Source organism: Brachyistius frenatus, unplaced genomic scaffold, assembly GCF_029030835.1.
Source record: "Brachyistius frenatus isolate BFR_SWC_R1_liver_20210118 unplaced genomic scaffold, ASM2903083v1 Contig_102, whole genome shotgun sequence".
NCBI lineage: Eukaryota > Metazoa > Chordata > Actinopteri > Embiotocidae > Brachyistius > Brachyistius frenatus.
In genome coordinates this window covers 1,197,026-1,213,051 of record NW_027210701.1, presented here as the reverse complement: position 1 = coordinate 1,213,051, position 16,026 = coordinate 1,197,026, and the positions used below count along the sequence as shown (strand labels likewise).

Sequence of the window (16,026 nt, the reverse complement as noted above, 5' to 3'; positions counted from 1 at the left end):
GGAGAAACAAAGAAATGCTCCCCGTGCTGCTGCTGCTGCTGCTGCTGCTGCTCCTCTGGTGTTGACCGGCCCCGCTAGAGGGACGGAGGAGGATGTTTACTGGGAGGACCGGGCCGCGGTGGGCGGTCACATCGGGTTACCTCGGACTCCCCTCGGCTCTCCCCACTCATGTGTGGAATCTCATTGTTGTCGGGGGTGGGGTGGGAGGGTGTGGGGGGCAACATCATTCAAGCTGGTGCTTTAAGGCCAGACGGAGAGGCTCGCACTTCATTAGAGCTGTGTGTGGAGGGCCGAAGGAAAGAGTGGGGCTCATCGTCTTCTGGTGACAGCGAGCCTGAAGATCCACAGAGTTCCAATTGAGAAGAGGAGGACGAGGCCTGAGCGGAGACAGAGATAGAGACAGAGAGAGAGAGAGAGTGAGAGAGAGGACGATGGCAGCGGTCGGGCTGGGTTTGGCCTGGTTGCTGTTCAGCGTGAAGATGGTCACCTCGACCGTCTACCTGCATCCGGAGGAGGAAGGTGAGCTCACGCCGAACATCCAGGGGCGGAAACGGCATCATCTTTGCATTTTCATATTTGAACACTTGGTGTTTTGTCTAATTAATCAAAAATAATTCACGAATGAGCTAGTAACTCTCAGTCTGACGTGAATGACAAGAGATGTAATCCATTTTTTAAGACAAAAGATTTACTAAAAAAAAAATTCAAATTTACTTTCTGTCACACGGTAGAAGAACCATGCAGGCAGAGTAAACTTGATCAAATTAGTTAGAATGATTTGAGTTGCAGGTTTTATTAAATTAAAGTTTTTCATCTTCTCTCCGTCAGAGCTGAATGAAACTGTGATCTGCACCAACGACCACATGGAGGTCGTCATTCCAAGTGCCTTCTTCCTCAGTAAAGTGCCTCCAGTTCACGTAAGTCGTCACTCTGATGTCTGTCGTCCCCGTTGGACCGTCTTGTCTCCACTCATCGTCCCCTCTCTGCTCAGGTTTGGGATTTGCATCTCAACGACCCGGAGTGCCGCGGCACCGAGGTCAGGGACGACTACGTCTTCAGCATCAGGACCAACCTGTCGGACTGCGGGACGCTCACGGTACGACCTGTTCCAACCAATCAGACGCCGCACGTGACCTCAGACGGCCCGTCACGAAGAGATGAGGATGAGCTGCTGCTTTGATCTTCATTAATAACTACATAAACATCCTCATCATCATCAAATCATCTGTTTTACGACCTCCTCTCCTCTTTCTTTTTTGTATCGCTCTTTTACGTGAGAGTCAAAATAACGGCGGCTTTTCTTCCTGCAGTGACGTAAACATTTAGATGGCTGCTTTAGAGTAAGATGGACAGAGAAAGGCACAAACCCAGATGAGGAGGAGGAGGAAGGGCCGTGTTGTTCCTTCCAACCCGTTACAGCCTCTTTCAGAGTGGCTCCGGGGCCCTGAATGGCCCTCCAGTTCTAAATTATCAGGATTTACATGGAAATGATGATTATTTGTTGAGACTCGGTGAATAGGTGGGAATGAGGAGGGGGGCTGTAAATCAGCTGCCAACTAGCCCCCCCTCATCATTTGAATCCCCCTATGGACCCCCTCTTGTGTGTCCTTGAGTCGCCTACTTGGAATGTACGAAGGTTTTTTTTTCTTGTAAAGTGAGCAAAAGGTTAACAGGAAGGGGGGAGAGGTGGTGTTGTCTCCCAGCGCTCCACCTCTGTAGTTTACGAGGCAGCTGGGGGAGGGGGGGCCCCGTGCCGTGCCATGCCGTGTTTACCAAGAAGCAGTAAAGGATGTCTCAACTGTTGGTGATTCATCCTGCTCAGGGGCAACAGGAGCCTCCTCCATGTTCCCTCAGCAAGGGGTCCAAACGGAGCTCAGCCACCGTCCACATTTTTTTTATGGGAGCATAATCTTTTCATCTGCTGTTCAGCGTGAAGATGGTCACCTCTCTCATCTTTTCACGGAGGAGGACGGGACAGATAGCGTGACCTCCGAGTTCACCAAGACGTGTCTGTACCAGCACGCTGCTTCAGTCTGAGCTGGTTAAACGCTAGAAACCTGCAAACATCTCGGTCTCCGGCCGTCTCCTGCTGTCTCTGTTGGGTCAGCACTGGGAGGTGAAGCAGTTTAATGGAGTTAAATGGATCAGCTGCAGAACTGATAGGAGTTAAAATTACAAAAATTCCCAAATATACTTCTTATTTCCAGCTTCTCTAAATTTGCTGCTAGTTTTCTCTGGAAATTATTTGGAAAAAAAAACTATAAGGGGGTCCTCAACAAAACATGCAAAACATTAAAAGAAAGAGACAAAAATCAACACTCATTAAAAAACAAAACAAATGTGACTAAAATGCAAACAAATAATAATACATTTCACAAAATAAGCCAGATCATTCTCCAAGTAGATCATAAAAACTTTCATTTATAAATTATACAAAATTATTAATGACAGTGGTAGCATTAAATAATAAACATATAAAGTTGTTATTGTGGACATGAACGATTTTTTTAGGCTGTTGGCTAACTTTTTTTATTTTTACCATTTTCTGATAATTCGTGGAGCAAACTGTTGATCATTTTAACAAAAAAAAAGTATTTGCAGATGATTTCATAATGAAAATAAGAGTTTTCTGCACCGTTGACCAGGTAGCTTTAATTTAGATGGTCCAGATGTGATCAGTGAAGGCAGATGAGTCCAGGGTTAGAGGTCAATGGGATTATTACACCTCTTTTCACTCTAAACTTCCTGGTTGGTGATTCCAACCTGAAACACCTGAAGTCTATTGAGTGATAATGAATATTAATGAATATTAGAAGAGAATAATGAATGACAGGTAATGTTGAGGGACTCGGCTGACGTCGCACCTGTCTGAGTGTCTCCATCTCTCCTCAGGCCTCCGACGACACTCACATCATGTTCATCAACACCATCCACAACGACATCGCTGACGTCATCATCAGGAACTACGTCAACATCACCTTCGTGTGCCGCTACCCTGTCAACTACATGGTGCAGCAGCCCAACGGGGCGAACATGATCCGCGTGGATGTCAGGTGTGTGTGTGTGTGTGTGTGTGTGTGTGTGTGTGTGTGTGTGTGTGTGTGGGGGGGGGCTTCGTTTCTGTGACCTCTGACCTGTGAAGTTGTGTGTATGTGGTCGACGTGTTTTTTATTTGGTGTGCAGGACCATCACGCTGAACACGGAGGACGGTAACTTCTCCGTGTCCATGCTGCTGTACAAGGACGAGGCGTTCGAGAACCGCTGGACAACAGTGCCTTCGCTGACCCTGGACGACAACATCTTCGTCAAAGTCTTCATGGTAAAACCGGTTATGCGGACCCGCTGACCCTTTGACCTTTGGCGGAAAGACAGACGAGATAGTCGCAGCCGAGTTACACAACGTTAAGCAACACGCTGCGTTTGTGGACGCTTGGAAATCTAATCCTCCACCTGTTGTTTACTTACCGTGACTGGGCATTTCACGGCTCATCAATGTTTGTGTGTGTGTCACAGCTACCGGCTCACCTGATGCTGCGTATGGAGCGATGCTGGGCCACGCCCACCAGCGACCCGTACAGCAACGTCCAGTACACCTTCATCCGAGACAGGTGTGCACACAGAGCCCCTGTTAGCGTGTAGCGTGAGCCGTTCGCCTCGTCATGTTTACAGCAGCTGAACAAACAGCTTTTCATATTCACACATTAATGATGTTGGAAGTCGTGTGCTGGCTGCTCTGGTGAAATCTGAAATCAGAGAGTTTGTTGCTGCTTATAGAGAACAGCCCTCTCGGATCATGTGACTCCAGCAGCTGTGCATGTTCCCTGACAACCGGGGCAGTATTTGGTTCTGTTAGCAACAGCAGGGCAGTGAAGTGCATTGATTTCACAATGCTGCAGAGAGAGAGAGAGAGAGAGATGTGTCTCATCCTCTCTGTAGGGATGTTTTCCAGATTCTCTGAGCTTTACACATCCTCTCTGCCGTGTGTTTGCCCCCCCCCCCACACACACACACACACTCCGACCCGACCCGACCCGACCTGACCCGACCCCTCTCCCCTCTGGACTTCTCTGTAGCTGTCCGGTCCTGACGGGCGAGCAGACCCTGAGCGTGCTGAAGAACGGCCTCGGCCCCGACGCCGCATTCAGGATACAAATGTTCAAGTTCGTGGGCGGCTCGTACGCCAATGTCTTCCTCCACTGCAACGTCCAGATCTGCCACGGCGGCCCCGGACTGTGCCGACCTGTGAGTGAGCTCATGCGACAGCCGTTCAGAGGCCAGCACAGACACGTCTCCTGTTGTGTCCGGGGCTTATGTCCTTAATATAGACCCTGGAATTGTTTTTCAGACATATGAGCTGCAGGCCGAGGTGCTCTGATTTCACATATACGAGGCCTGTGAACGAGGCGCGTCGTCCTTTCTTGTCCTTTTTCACTCATGTTATGTCCCAAACAGAACTGTTCCGGTGAAGACGCGTCACTGAGAGCGCGGAGAGACGTCCCTCTGTCCCACACCGTGTCCTACGGACCAATCAGACGAATATTAAACGACAGTGAAAAACCCAATCTGAGTATGTATTCATTAAATCTGTGGGATTTAAGATGATCTTTAACGTGTGAATATATATATATATATATATTAGAACGGTATTGTGTCCTGTCTTCTGCAGACGCAGGTGGAGTCCCGGCCGTGGAGACGTTTGTCCTCGGAGGACTGCTGCTCGTCCTGCTACTGGTCACCGGCATGCTCGGGCGGCTGTGGCTTCACTCGAGACGGTTCTACCCGGCGAGGGAGGCCCAGCTCACCCTGTCCAACATCCAGCACATCTCTGAGGTGGCCTCCTGAACCAGAGATCCCTGATGGACACAAAAACACCTTGTAACATGGACATATTTCTCTTTATGAACTGAACTGAACTTTAAGAAGTCGATTTAATAAACATTTCGCTCACATGTGGCGAAAAATGCCTATTTACTCTATTTACTTTATTCTAACACTCTGTCACATTTAAAATATTGTACTTTTTAATCCGCTAATCATATGACAGCTTTAGTTACTCTTCAGATCAGTTTTTTTATCCCCTTCTCAAACATGTAAAAAAAAATACATGTATCTCCAATTCTATTGATTTTAAGTTCGATTTTTTTTTTTGATAAACTGAAGAATCAAATGCTCCTCGAAATTTTTAATCTAAATAAACTGTTTTAAAACTGTCTGATACATTGTAAAAATGTTTTTCTGAGCTGGTTGATAGAGAATGGAGATAGGTGGTTCTTACAGAACAGAAACAATACAAACATGATGATCTTAATATGATGCATTACTGCTGATTAAACATAAAGGAGTTCAAATATACTTAAATAACAGCCGTAAAATAATTTTAAAAATACAGAGATCATAAAGAAACAATAAAACACTGACAGGGACCATTTACTTTGACTTGTCATATTTTAGGTATACTTTACTGATGATACACATACTTTAACTTGATGTGGAGTATTTTCACAGTGTGGTGGCACTTTTATTTAAATGCTTTCACAGTATGTATTGATACCTTTTTTTAAGTACTTTCCCAGTGTAGTAGTAGTACTTGTATTTAAGTAGCCTACTTTTACAGTGTTTATTAAAAATCTTTATTTAAATAATTTCACATTGTGTATTAGTACTTTTATTTAGGTACTTTCAAAGTGAGTCCTTTTATTTTTGTTTCTTTTAGTACATTTAAAAAATAATACTTGTGTATTTTGACCTCATTAAGAACTGTAAGTTGCAGTGAAGTATTTCCACGGTGTGTATTAGTACTTTTACTTGAGTAAATCCCTGAATACTTCGTCCTGCTCCTTGTAAAACTGTCCTCTGGGTAATTCCCTACTCGGTCTATTTCAGTGCTCTCTCTCAGGTCCGCGTCCATAAACCTAATATGACATTGTACGTGATGACGTAGCAGTGCGTCGCCCCACACCGGGATCAACAGAGCTCGGAGCGCCTCAGAGGACTGAGAGCCGGAGAACCAGCCGCAGTCAGCTCATAGCATAAGAAGATTTGGACTCATTTTACACCGCGAGCGGCTCACGTAGCGTCAGTTTCCGCTCTGCTGGTCTCGATCGAGCTGATTTAAGTAAAAAAAGAATAACACAGACGTCCGCAGAGCCCCGTAACGCGGGTAAGCTGCTTCTTGAAGCTACCAGCCGGCTAACGAAGTAGGCTAACGGAGTGTAGCTGCTAATGCTAACTGGCTGGCAATGTTGTTGATGTTCTTTTGTTTGGCTTTAAAGTTGTTGGAACTTATAAATTCGTACTGTTCCGTTTCTCTGTGACTGTGAAAACCACTTTCTGTAGTTAAAGAGACTTGGCGGTGTTCCCGACCCTCAGACTGTAGACGATTAGTTTTGTTAGAACCGGCTGTTTGTTTGTGTTTTTAGCTGCTTGCTAACCTGCCAGCTGTGCTTGCGTAATTTGGAGCTGTTGCAGTAACGACCCGAACAATAGCTCCCCTGTGTTGCCCTCCCTGTTTGGACCGCAGCCTTGTTGTGGGTCTTTAAATGAATGTTATTCATGATCCTATAAATCCCCCCACGGCGGTAACACCACCAAGAACGTCCGAGGCTAATGATCCGAGGTAATTACCTGTGTCGCAAAACGGTTTCAGTGGCAGGCTGAAACTTGATGTTGACTTGTTGTCTGACTGGTTACCAAATTCCATGAATGAAGGCTCGTCTCAGATCTAAAGTGTGTGTTTGTGTGTGTGTGTGTGTGTGTGTGTGTGTGTGTGTGTGTGTGTGTGTGTGTGGGGGTAGGGTTGTCTGGCTTTGTGACCATGAAACCCAAGAGAGGTGTTTTTAAATGCTGCAGATGTAGTAAACACCCTGGCACAGACAACGTGTGTGGAGACCGCGTTACAGTGAAGGAATCTTCATGTGTGTTGTGTCTGAGGGTTGCATGAGTGTTCCCGGGATACCGTGACACCATCCGCGTGCTGTTGTTGTAACCCTTGACGGTGTCTGAAGTTTCTCAACAACTCCGATACGTGTTTGGTTTGCTTTCAGGCTTGACCTCTTCACCCGGCCCCCTCCCTCCGACACCCCCTCACCGGCTGGCCAGCACAGTAAAAAAAAAAAAAAAAAAAAAAAAATAATATGGAGAGCCTGCACCCCCACTGCCTGAAGTGCATCAAGAGACGCTGCATGGTGAGACCGGAGGCGGGTGTTTCCTGCGACCTCATCGGCTGCCCCCTGGTCTGCGGTGCCGTCTTTCACTCTTGTAAACTGGAGGAGCATCGTCTGCTGTGTCCCTACGAGCGGCTGCCGTGCCTCAACAGCGGCTTCGGCTGCCCCTTCACCATCGCCAGGAGGAAGATGGCGCAGCACCTGGTGACCTGCCCCGCCAGCATAGTGTGCTGCACGATGGAGTGGAACCGCTGGCCCGTGAGCTACGCCGACCGGAAGTCCTACGAAAACTTGAGCAAAGACTTTGACGAGGTGGAGCAGCTGGACATGGCTCTGGCTCTGCAGGATCAGCGGATGCTGCTGGAGTCCCTGAAGGTCACCACCACCGTGTCGAGGAGCGGCGACGAGAGCGAGAAGATGGCCACGGCATCGAGTTTGCCGGAGCCGGCATTGGCGACGGTGGACATGGAGGAGGAGCCCTACAACGAGCTGTACAGAGCGTCGGTGGAGACGAGCAGAAGTTTAGCCGCTGCCTTGGACATCCTCAGCAACTCCACGGACATCGACGCGATCGTCGGAAACTTAAACGGCGAGAAGAGGGAGAAGAACGGAGCGCCGCGCAACGGAGAGAACGGGGACAGTCATGGCGTGTACGTCGCCGAGGGTGGGAAGAACGTGGACATGCAGGAGAGCGACTCTGACTCGGAGTGCGAGCTCGGAGCGGTCGGCGGCGTGGGGTGTGTCCAGACAACGCCGGGAGGCGTAGACGGCATCAACTGGGCGGAAGAGAACAATTTTGTCGAGTTGTTTTTCGAGGAGAAGGACGACGTCATCGCGGAGCCGATCGACGATTCCCACCTGGTGTGGCCACAGATGCCGGCGAGCTACGTGCCCATCATCGCGCTGCAGCCTCCCGCCCCTCGGCAGGCGCCGCTCGCCCCTCCGATGCCATTCCTGCTGTCCGATCACATGAGGAACAACTTCCTGCAGCACCTGCCCACCGAGCTCCGGTACCGGTGTTTGGAGCGGAAGCTGCAGAGCGTGGAAGTGCTCCGAGGAATCAGTATGTTTACATTCAACGGCCGCCGCGCCCTGCTGTCCGACCCCTACCTGTTCCGAGCGAAGATGGAGGACAAGGCGGTGGACACGTCGGACCTGGAGGTGGCCGACGACCCGATGGGCCTCCACGGCATCGACCTCATCACGGCGGCGCTGCTCTTCTGCCTCGGCGACTCCCCGGGAGGCCGAGGGATCTCCGACAGCCGCTTCGTGGACGGATACCACATCGACTTCGGCACGCAGACCTTCTCCTTCCCGTCCGCCATCCTGGCCACCAACACCATGGTGGGCGACATCGGCTCCGCCTCCGCCTGCGACCACGCCAGCCCGCAGCTCTCCAACCCCAGCCCCTTCCACACGCTCAGGCTGGACCTGGTGTTGGAGTGTGTGGCCCGGTACCAAACCAAGCAGCGCTCCATGTTCACGTTCGTGTGCGGGCAGCTGTTCCGGCGGGACGAGTTCTCGTCCCACTTCAAGAACGTTCACGGGGACATCCACGCCGGGCTCAACGGCTGGATGGAGCAGCGCTGCCCTCTGGCCTACTACGGCTGCACCTACTCGCAGAGGCGCTTCTGCCCGTCCGTGCAGGGCTTCCGGATCATCCACGACAAGCACCTCGGCTCCTTCGGGGTGCAGCCGGGTCTGCCTTTAAAAGCCGGCGAAAACCTCCCGAGGAAGAGCCGCCACTTCGGCTCCCGGAGCGACCAGTTCAGCGACCTCCCGTTCGAGGTGCTGCAGCACGTGGCCAGTTTCCTGGACAGCTTCAGCCTGTGTCAGCTGTCCAGGGTGTCCCGCACCATGAGGGACGTGTGCGCCAGCCTGCTGCAGATGAGAGGGATGGTGGTGCTGCTGTGGGAGAAGATACGGCGCGTCGACGGCTCGCAATCGTGGCAGATCACCAACAAGGTCAGTCCTCATTCAGAACCGGTTTGTCTTCTATGTTGATGTCAGAACCGCAGACTGTATATAAAAGTGTTCGTAGCTTCCGGGTCTGAAAAACGAGGCCTTAAGCTGCAATACCACCGCGTGCCACTAGAGGTCGACTCCAAGACGCCTCTGGCTCCATAGACTCACGTTCAACTTCTCATCAAATATAAAGTCAATAAAGGAGGGGAGGTGTTTTTATATGACTAGAGGTCGACTCCAAGACGCCTCTGGCTCCATAGACTCACGTTCAACTTCTCATCAAATATAAAGTCAATAAAATGTCTCCACCAGTTATCTGTGTTGTTAGCTAAAGTCGCTCCTTCTTATTAGTTTTCTGGAGGTCCATCTGAAAATAATCCGTCATTAAATAGAAAATAAGCCTCAAAAATATTTTATTTGGGGTGGGGTGGAGGGGGGGTCTGTTTGATTGACAGGCCTGTGGTGCAGTCAGGTTACAGCTATCATTGGGCGGGACGTAGTATTGTCAGGTTTCCAATCGGATCAGTCAGATTCATCGCTGGCTCCTCCCCCAGCCCGTCCAAATATGGTCACTTCCTGCTCCAAACTAACAAAGATGGCGACGGACGGAATCTGAACCGGAGGCTTCGTAACGGGGCGACGTCACTGCTGATTGGTTTGGAACATAAAAAAATACACCCGTCTGTGCTCTGTTTATTCAGGTTTGGCGTTTCAGCACCGCCTTCGGCACTGTGAACGAGTGGAAGTTTGCCAACATCGCCAGCATGGCCGACCACCTCAAGAAGTGCAAGTTCAACATGATATCCCGGCGGGAGGAGGCCATCCCGCTGCCCTGCATGTGCTTCACCCGAGAGCTCACCAAGGAGGGGAGGTGTCTACGCTCCGTCCTCAAGCCGGTGGCGTGAGCGAGGACGCCGTCTCCCCTCCGAGCACCGCGCGCATTTCCCTCCCAAGTGTTTACAGACGTCGGCCTCTCCGGGGGCCGCTGACGGATTCATCAAGACCCGCATCTGTAAATAATCAGATGTTTTCGTGTCGAATTTTTCTATTTTTATACGAGAGAGAGTCGCTGCTGGGACGAGTCGAGCCTTAACTTGAGCTACACTTGATTTCTCAGGTCTCGGCGAGATTTTCTTCCCGACCAACGCTAAACTTGACCACTTGATCACCGATGGACCTGAACCACTGTTCACCAGCATCGTCCCCGAGCAGTGCCGCGTCTGAGGTCTGGCGTGGTCGTAGCAGTAGCGGAGGTGTTTTCGTAGCAGAGGTGTTTTCATCCTCCTCCTCATCCTCGGACTCTCACGTCAAGGTGAAGCCAGATCCTCTTTTCTGCCATCTCGAGCAACCAGCAGCTGTTTCTAAGTTGTTTTTTTTTGTTGGTTTTTTTTGTTTTTTTCTTCTCTTCTCTTCTCTCCCAAAAATGTAGCACGTGAAATAATGAATGTAGCCGTGAACGAGTGGCGGCGAGCGAGTGGGAAGTGTCAGACCTCATCGCACCCTGCAGGCCAGGCTGTCGGACACCCTCACTAAAACGAGCACCTCTCTCACTCCGCTCGCAGTATTTAAAAAAAAAAAATATTTTTTTTATCCAGGTTGCGTGTTGGCGGCACAACGCGTCCGCCACTCGTCGGAGTCTCAGGGTCGTGGCGCGAAGCCTCGTCACGCAGCGGAGGAAGCTGCTGACTCAGTATTAAATAAGATAACGGTGTGCGTTGCAGTGCTGGAATAACAGGTTGTGTGTTTTCATGTTTGTCGGCCAACAAAAAGTTTGATGGTTATTTTTATTTTTTGGAGAGCAGCGACGAGGCCGGCTGAACAAACCAGATGTTTCAGCTTGAATTAAGAAGTGAGAGAAGCAGAACAAGAAGAAGAAGAAGAGGAAAAGATTTTGAATGCAGAATGAAGATGCGTGTTTTTAAAAAAAAAAATTTTTTTATCCTGACTCGTCGGCATCTTTTCGGTTTCCTATTTTTGTATCGGTACTTTTATTTTGACAGAAATCTGCCTCTGAAGGTTTGGGTTATTGATTTGCACATGAAGGCGTGTACTGTAAAGGGTCCGGACTGCGATGAAGCAGCGGGAGTCTTCCTCGCTCGTGTTCTGCATGCGAGTTTGAATCTCTTCGGTTTATTTCTCAGGCACCTGCGTTGATTTATTACGTTTTTATATGACTTGTTACACTTCTTTTTTTTTTTTTAAACGCGCAGCTTCAGCCCTCACGTGTTTTCGGGTCTGAACCGGGGGAGCCGAGCCGAGCGTGACATCGGCCTCCTGAGCTTCCACCGATCGGACTAACATGAGCTCTTCATGTGCAGATCTTTGCACACCGACGTGTTCGTCACTATTTTAGGTTTTATTTTCACTCCTGCTGAAGTGTGTGTGTGTGTGTGTGTGTGTGTGTGTGTGTGTGTGTGTGTGTGTGTGTGTGTGTGTGTGTGTGTGTGTGTGTGTGTGTGTGTGTGTGTGTGTGTGTGTGTTTTTTCACCACAGTTTGCCAGCTTCATTTGTTTGACTTTTGAAGCATTTTAATAAAGAGGCTCCTTTTTAAACGTTCTCTTGACTTTTATTGCAGCGGGACTTGACCGGAAGTTACGTTCATGAAAACTTCCTGGTTTGGGTGAAAAAAAAAAAATGGATTTGGGTTTTTATTATTTTTAGGGCAGAATGGAAACTTCTCACAACAAAAAGTAAAGTCCAAGTAATATTATTTGTCATTAATAAGGGATTTTACCTGCACATGTGATCCACTGCTTCACAACTAAGAAAATGAAAGTTTCAAACTTTCTACATTTCCACTCCTTCAGCTTGGTGGCACCAAATCAACAGAAGTCCAAACAGGAAACGCATTTTTCACTGTGATGAATCAGGATGTGGTTTAATTCCTTGTCAGTGTATCAGATCTATTTAATGCAGAATAAATAGGATCACTGTTGTCGTTTAAATCATTTCAATTACAGGCGGGATAAAATCCTGTATTTTTTCAGCGTTGTTGATGGAAACAAACATTTTACAGCATCGGAAAAACAGCAGTTTACATTTGGACCGCATCATGTGTCTGAGATCAGCAGTGAAACGTTCATTTTCAAAGGAAGAACGCTTCACTACATCAAGAGTTTTCTGAACCTCCGTATCTTTAATTATCTGAACCGCGTGTGCGTTAAAGGACCCGTCTGTAGGATTCAGAGGGTTCTATTTACAGTGGCACTGAGGTGCAAAACACAACAATTATGCTTTAATTAGAGCAGAATCGGACTCAGTATTGTGTTTTCAAGGAGCTGGTCCTCTTCCACATAGCTGCCGTGTTTTTACAGGAGCCCAGAGGGGACAAACTAGACTGCGGCTCCAACGGAAGGACTCTCACCGTAGATCCTCCCGCACGTCTGGAAGGTGACGGTGAGACGAATCCACTGAATCCCACTGGTATAAAACCAGGGACGCGTCCGGAGTCACAGATGAGCGTGACGGTGTCTCGTGAGGGTGTGAAATCAGGAAGTGAAGGTCAGAAACGGTGAGTCATGTTGTGAAGCACCGGTGGGCCATATTCATAAAGACTACTCGGAGTAAGAGTTCCCCATAGAGATGAAAATCTAATAAAAGATTTCAAAGAATTTCCTCTTAAAGTTGCGAGTCGATGTTTGTAAAGATAAAAGTTATTCACAGAACATCTTAAGAGGTGAAAAAAACTGGAACCAGAGAATTTTTAAGAGGTTTAAGAATTTTTTTAAGCGGAGGAAAAAATTGTGAAAGTACAACGATGTCAGAGAAATGTTCTTCAAAAACGTTGAATGACGTTAACAAAACGCTATAAATTATATCGTGCAGGGAAGATGTTTGTGGTCGATCTCTTTAAAGACGCTCACTTCTCCCTCTAAATAACACAGAAATGAAACTGAGATATTCGGCAGCTGTAAAAATGCCACAGTGCAGCAGTGATGAAGACTGGTCTGCCACAACCTTCATCAGCTGATTGATCACGCACACAAAAAAACATTTTCACAGCCTCTTATTTGGGCGCAGTTCATTTTATTTCCACCAGATGTCACTGTCCATTCTGTGCATATCCTCACAAAGAGTGCGTTTTTTTTTTTAATCAGCCAATCACATTATTTAAAAGGATGAGTCACCTAGCAACACCTCCTCACCAAGGTTTGGTGTTTGGATGTTAGGGTTTCTGGTACTTCGTTGTTCACAGTTTCTCAGAGAAGTTAAATCACTATTTCTATAGAAAATATTTAGTATTTATATGGAATTTTCAGAGAAATTGGTTATGACTACAGCTTTCTAGGAGATTCTAGGAGAGATTTATTCCCTCCCATCTCTGAAAGACCTCATGGTCCAGTTAAAATGTTCCTACCAGGAGTGGGGTTTGAACCCACGAGGACTACTGTCCATTGGATCTTAAGTCCAACGCCTTAACCACTCGGCCATCCTGGTCAACATTAAAAGAAAGAAGTCACACAGAGAGGGTGAGTTAAAATAAAGCAAGTCATGCTGACAGTAAAAACACACACACACACACACACACACACACACACACACACACACACACACACACACACACACACACACACACACACACACACACACACACACACACAACTCTGCAGGGGAAGTGTGACAAACACTTCACCAGCCGGGGTTCCCCCAGTGGGAGCTGAGGCGCCGTCGAGCAAAAGGTCAATGTCGTCCCACCGAGAGGAGACGTGATGGGACAGAGAGGAGGCGACGAGGAGTGTCGTTTTAATAAACACGAAGCTGAGCCTGCAGACCAAACTGTTGCGCAATCATCTGCAGATCAGCCTCCAACTAACCACAGTCAGTAGAGACGTGTTAGGAAACGTGTGCTGTAAACTTCCACTCACAGTCAGACGCTCTGAGAACAACTTTGTGATTTCAATATTCACAGCCGATAACGGGCGTTGTTTCCAGCCTCATGGAGGCTGTTCTCTAGCTGACAGTCAGGAAATGCAACGACCGGTCTCACTGGTGTGTCTGTGTTCGGGGCGTCTGCTGTGAAACGACTCTTTTAACTACAATCTGAGTTGAACATGCGACCGGGCGGAGCGTCAGCGGCAGCAGGGGAAGCAGCAGCAGAAGAGCTTCTTGCAAGGGTTGTTCTTCTTGTACTTCCCCGCCTTCCTGATCTGAATCTCCGCCTTGGCGACGAAGTCTTGCGTGGCGCTGACGTTGGCCTCGATGTTGTCCAGCCTCCCGCCCTGCTCCTCCACCAGCAGCGCCATCTGGAAGAAGAGCTCGTGGATGTCCCGGATGCGTCCCTCCAGCTGCAGCAGCTCCTTGTGCCGGTTCTCGATCTCACTGAGCGCCGACCTCACCGTCCGGCCCTCCAGCAGCAAGTTGTCGGAGAAGACGTTCCACTTGCCCGTCTCGATCATGTCGTCGATCTGCTCCCGGCTCACCTCCTGGCCCATGATCTCCGCCTGCCGCTGGATGCGGGTCTTGCAGTTCTCCCTCTGGACCATCTCGGTGTCGTTGTACTCGGACATGACGGCGTGGAAGGCGCTGGTCAGCGACACGTATTGCGAGCGCACCATGCGAGCCACGGCCGACGTGGAGCCGTGCTTCTCCTCCAGCTCCTTGCTCCGCTTCCCCAGCCTCTCGAGGCGGGCGTAGACGGCCTCCCCCCGGGCCTTGATGTCCCGTCCCAGCGCGTTGGAGTCCTTCTTGATGCTGCTGATCCTCCGGACGGACGTGAGCAACCTTGTGTTCTGCTTCCCCAGCCGCTTCACGTCCCCCTTCAGCAGCCGCATCTCCGCCCTCATTGCCTGCGCCTCCTTGTAGACGGTGTCCATCACCTCCTCGCCCTCGAACACCACGGCCTGCTGCTCCAGCTGCTCCTCATCCTGCTGCTCCTCCTCGGGCCTGCGCTCATCCTCCACAGGCTTGGGGGTGGAGGTCTGCAGTTCGCACAGGCGGTCCCTCATCTCACCTGGAAGAGGAGTGAAGAGTGTTTACTGACCTCATTAGAGGACATTTAAGGGACATTTAGAGGACATTTAGGGGACGTTTAGAGGATATTTAGAGGACATTCAGTCTCTTCCTGGAGGAGAGCAGCATCAGAGGAGTGACACGACTTTTTTATGAACTCACAGAACCAAGAATAAAATAATGGAGCAGAACTATTTTTCTCAACCTCTCGGATCTACTTCGTGACCCTTTAGAGGGGCCCTACCCACAGGTTGGGAACCAAACTACAGAGCAGTTTCTTTATTTTAGCTGTTGTCATTTCTATTCAACATTATTTCCTGTTTTAAATATTATATGCTGTTAGATAGAGAAGGAAGAAGGAGATAATGTGACATTAATCGTTAGAAACAGAACCTCATTCATTTAATCTGCTCTCTGTGATGAGCTCATCAGTGGAAAGGAAACTGATAAGTGACTTCCTGCTGAGATACCTCATCAGATACAAAACGAACACGAGCTGTTTCACGCATGAACTGTTCTGTTTTAAATGTCGAAACTCCCAGAGAAGACCAATAGGAAACAGAAGAAACAAGTTGACAGAAAACAGCCTCCACAAATCAATAAATCAATCGATGACCTGATCGTGTAAATATGATCATACAGAATAAGAAACAGATCACGTACCTTTCTGTGAGACTCTGCAGCCGAACTTCTCTGTGAAAGTGCGTGAAGCAGCGGACAGACTCGTTTCCTCTTTCTGTCTCCGTTACAGAAGAACATTTCTACATGAGAGGAGTTTTGAGGCGCGCGCAGCTGCACACTCTTCATCACACACACAGTCTGCACACACCAACGCGGAAGATCACGCCTTTTCACCCTCCGTCACAGGTCTGAGTCCAGGAAGGGAGGAGAGCATCATTAGTCCGATCCGATTCCGTTCGAGTGTCGAAGCGCGGCGGACTTCACGCAC

The 16,026-nt window shown here is 48.9% G+C and overlaps 3 protein-coding genes and 1 non-coding gene across 7 annotated transcripts; 2 read left to right on the top strand and 2 right to left on the bottom strand.

Annotated features, from left to right (window-relative positions):
- The first annotated feature begins 246 nt into the window (after positions 1-246).
- On the top strand, positions 247-5,212 carry LOC138628487 (pancreatic secretory granule membrane major glycoprotein GP2). Its single transcript, XM_069711556.1, has 9 exons — positions 247-519; positions 829-917; positions 992-1,096; positions 2,893-3,053; positions 3,184-3,319; positions 3,514-3,608; positions 4,074-4,242; positions 4,453-4,567; positions 4,667-5,212. The coding sequence occupies exons 1-9, from the start codon at positions 432-434 to the stop codon at positions 4,840-4,842; spliced, it is 1,134 nt and encodes a 377-aa protein (XP_069567657.1). The 5' UTR covers positions 247-431; the 3' UTR covers positions 4,843-5,212.
- Positions 5,213-5,971: 759 nt separating this feature from the next.
- Positions 5,972-11,680, top strand: fbxo30a (F-box protein 30a). Of its 4 annotated transcripts, none has more exons than XR_011311473.1 (4): positions 5,972-6,160; positions 7,044-9,128; positions 9,830-10,140; positions 10,246-11,680. XR_011311473.1 is itself a non-coding variant. In XM_069711651.1 (3 exons), exons 2-3 carry the CDS (start codon positions 7,134-7,136, stop codon positions 10,031-10,033), a joined length of 2,199 nt encoding a protein of 732 aa, XP_069567752.1. In that variant the 5' UTR covers positions 5,972-6,160; positions 7,044-7,133; the 3' UTR covers positions 10,034-11,680. The 4 variants fall into 4 exon arrangements, 2 of the variants coding, with proteins under 2 accessions (XP_069567752.1, XP_069567753.1); XR_011311472.1 differs by having other exon boundaries at positions 9,830-10,440; positions 10,558-11,680; XM_069711651.1 differs by having other exon boundaries at positions 9,830-11,680.
- A 370-nt stretch (positions 11,681-12,050) lies between these two features.
- stx11a (syntaxin 11a) lies at positions 12,051-15,946 on the bottom strand. Its single transcript, XM_069711734.1, has 2 exons — positions 15,741-15,946; positions 12,051-15,078 (listed from the first exon to the last, which is right to left on the bottom strand). Exon 2 carries the CDS (start codon positions 15,071-15,073, stop codon positions 14,198-14,200), a length of 876 nt encoding a protein of 291 aa, XP_069567835.1. The 5' UTR covers positions 15,074-15,078; positions 15,741-15,946; the 3' UTR covers positions 12,051-14,197.
- trnal-uaa (transfer RNA leucine (anticodon UAA)) lies at positions 13,483-13,565 on the bottom strand. Its single transcript has one exon. It is a non-coding gene; the product is annotated as a tRNA-Leu (tRNA).
- Positions 15,947-16,026: the final 80 nt, after the last annotated feature.

Coding starts and splice junctions, on each gene's coding strand:
- fbxo30a (XM_069711651.1), top strand. CDS start 7,134: ATGGAGAGCCTGCACCCCCACTGCCTGAAGTGCATCAAGAGACGCTGC. Junction 9,129..9,829: donor CGTGGCAGATCACCAACAAG/GTCAGTCCTCAT, acceptor CTGTTTATTCAG/GTTTGGCGTTTCAGCACCGC.
- LOC138628487 (XM_069711556.1), top strand. CDS start 432: ATGGCAGCGGTCGGGCTGGGTTTGGCCTGGTTGCTGTTCAGCGTGAAG. Junction 520..828: donor CCTGCATCCGGAGGAGGAAG/GTGAGCTCACGC, acceptor TCTCTCCGTCAG/AGCTGAATGAAACTGTGATC. Junction 3,320..3,513: donor TCTTCGTCAAAGTCTTCATG/GTAAAACCGGTT, acceptor TGTGTGTCACAG/CTACCGGCTCACCTGATGCT.
- stx11a (XM_069711734.1), bottom strand. CDS start 15,073: ATGAGGGACCGCCTGTGCGAACTGCAGACCTCCACCCCCAAGCCTGTG.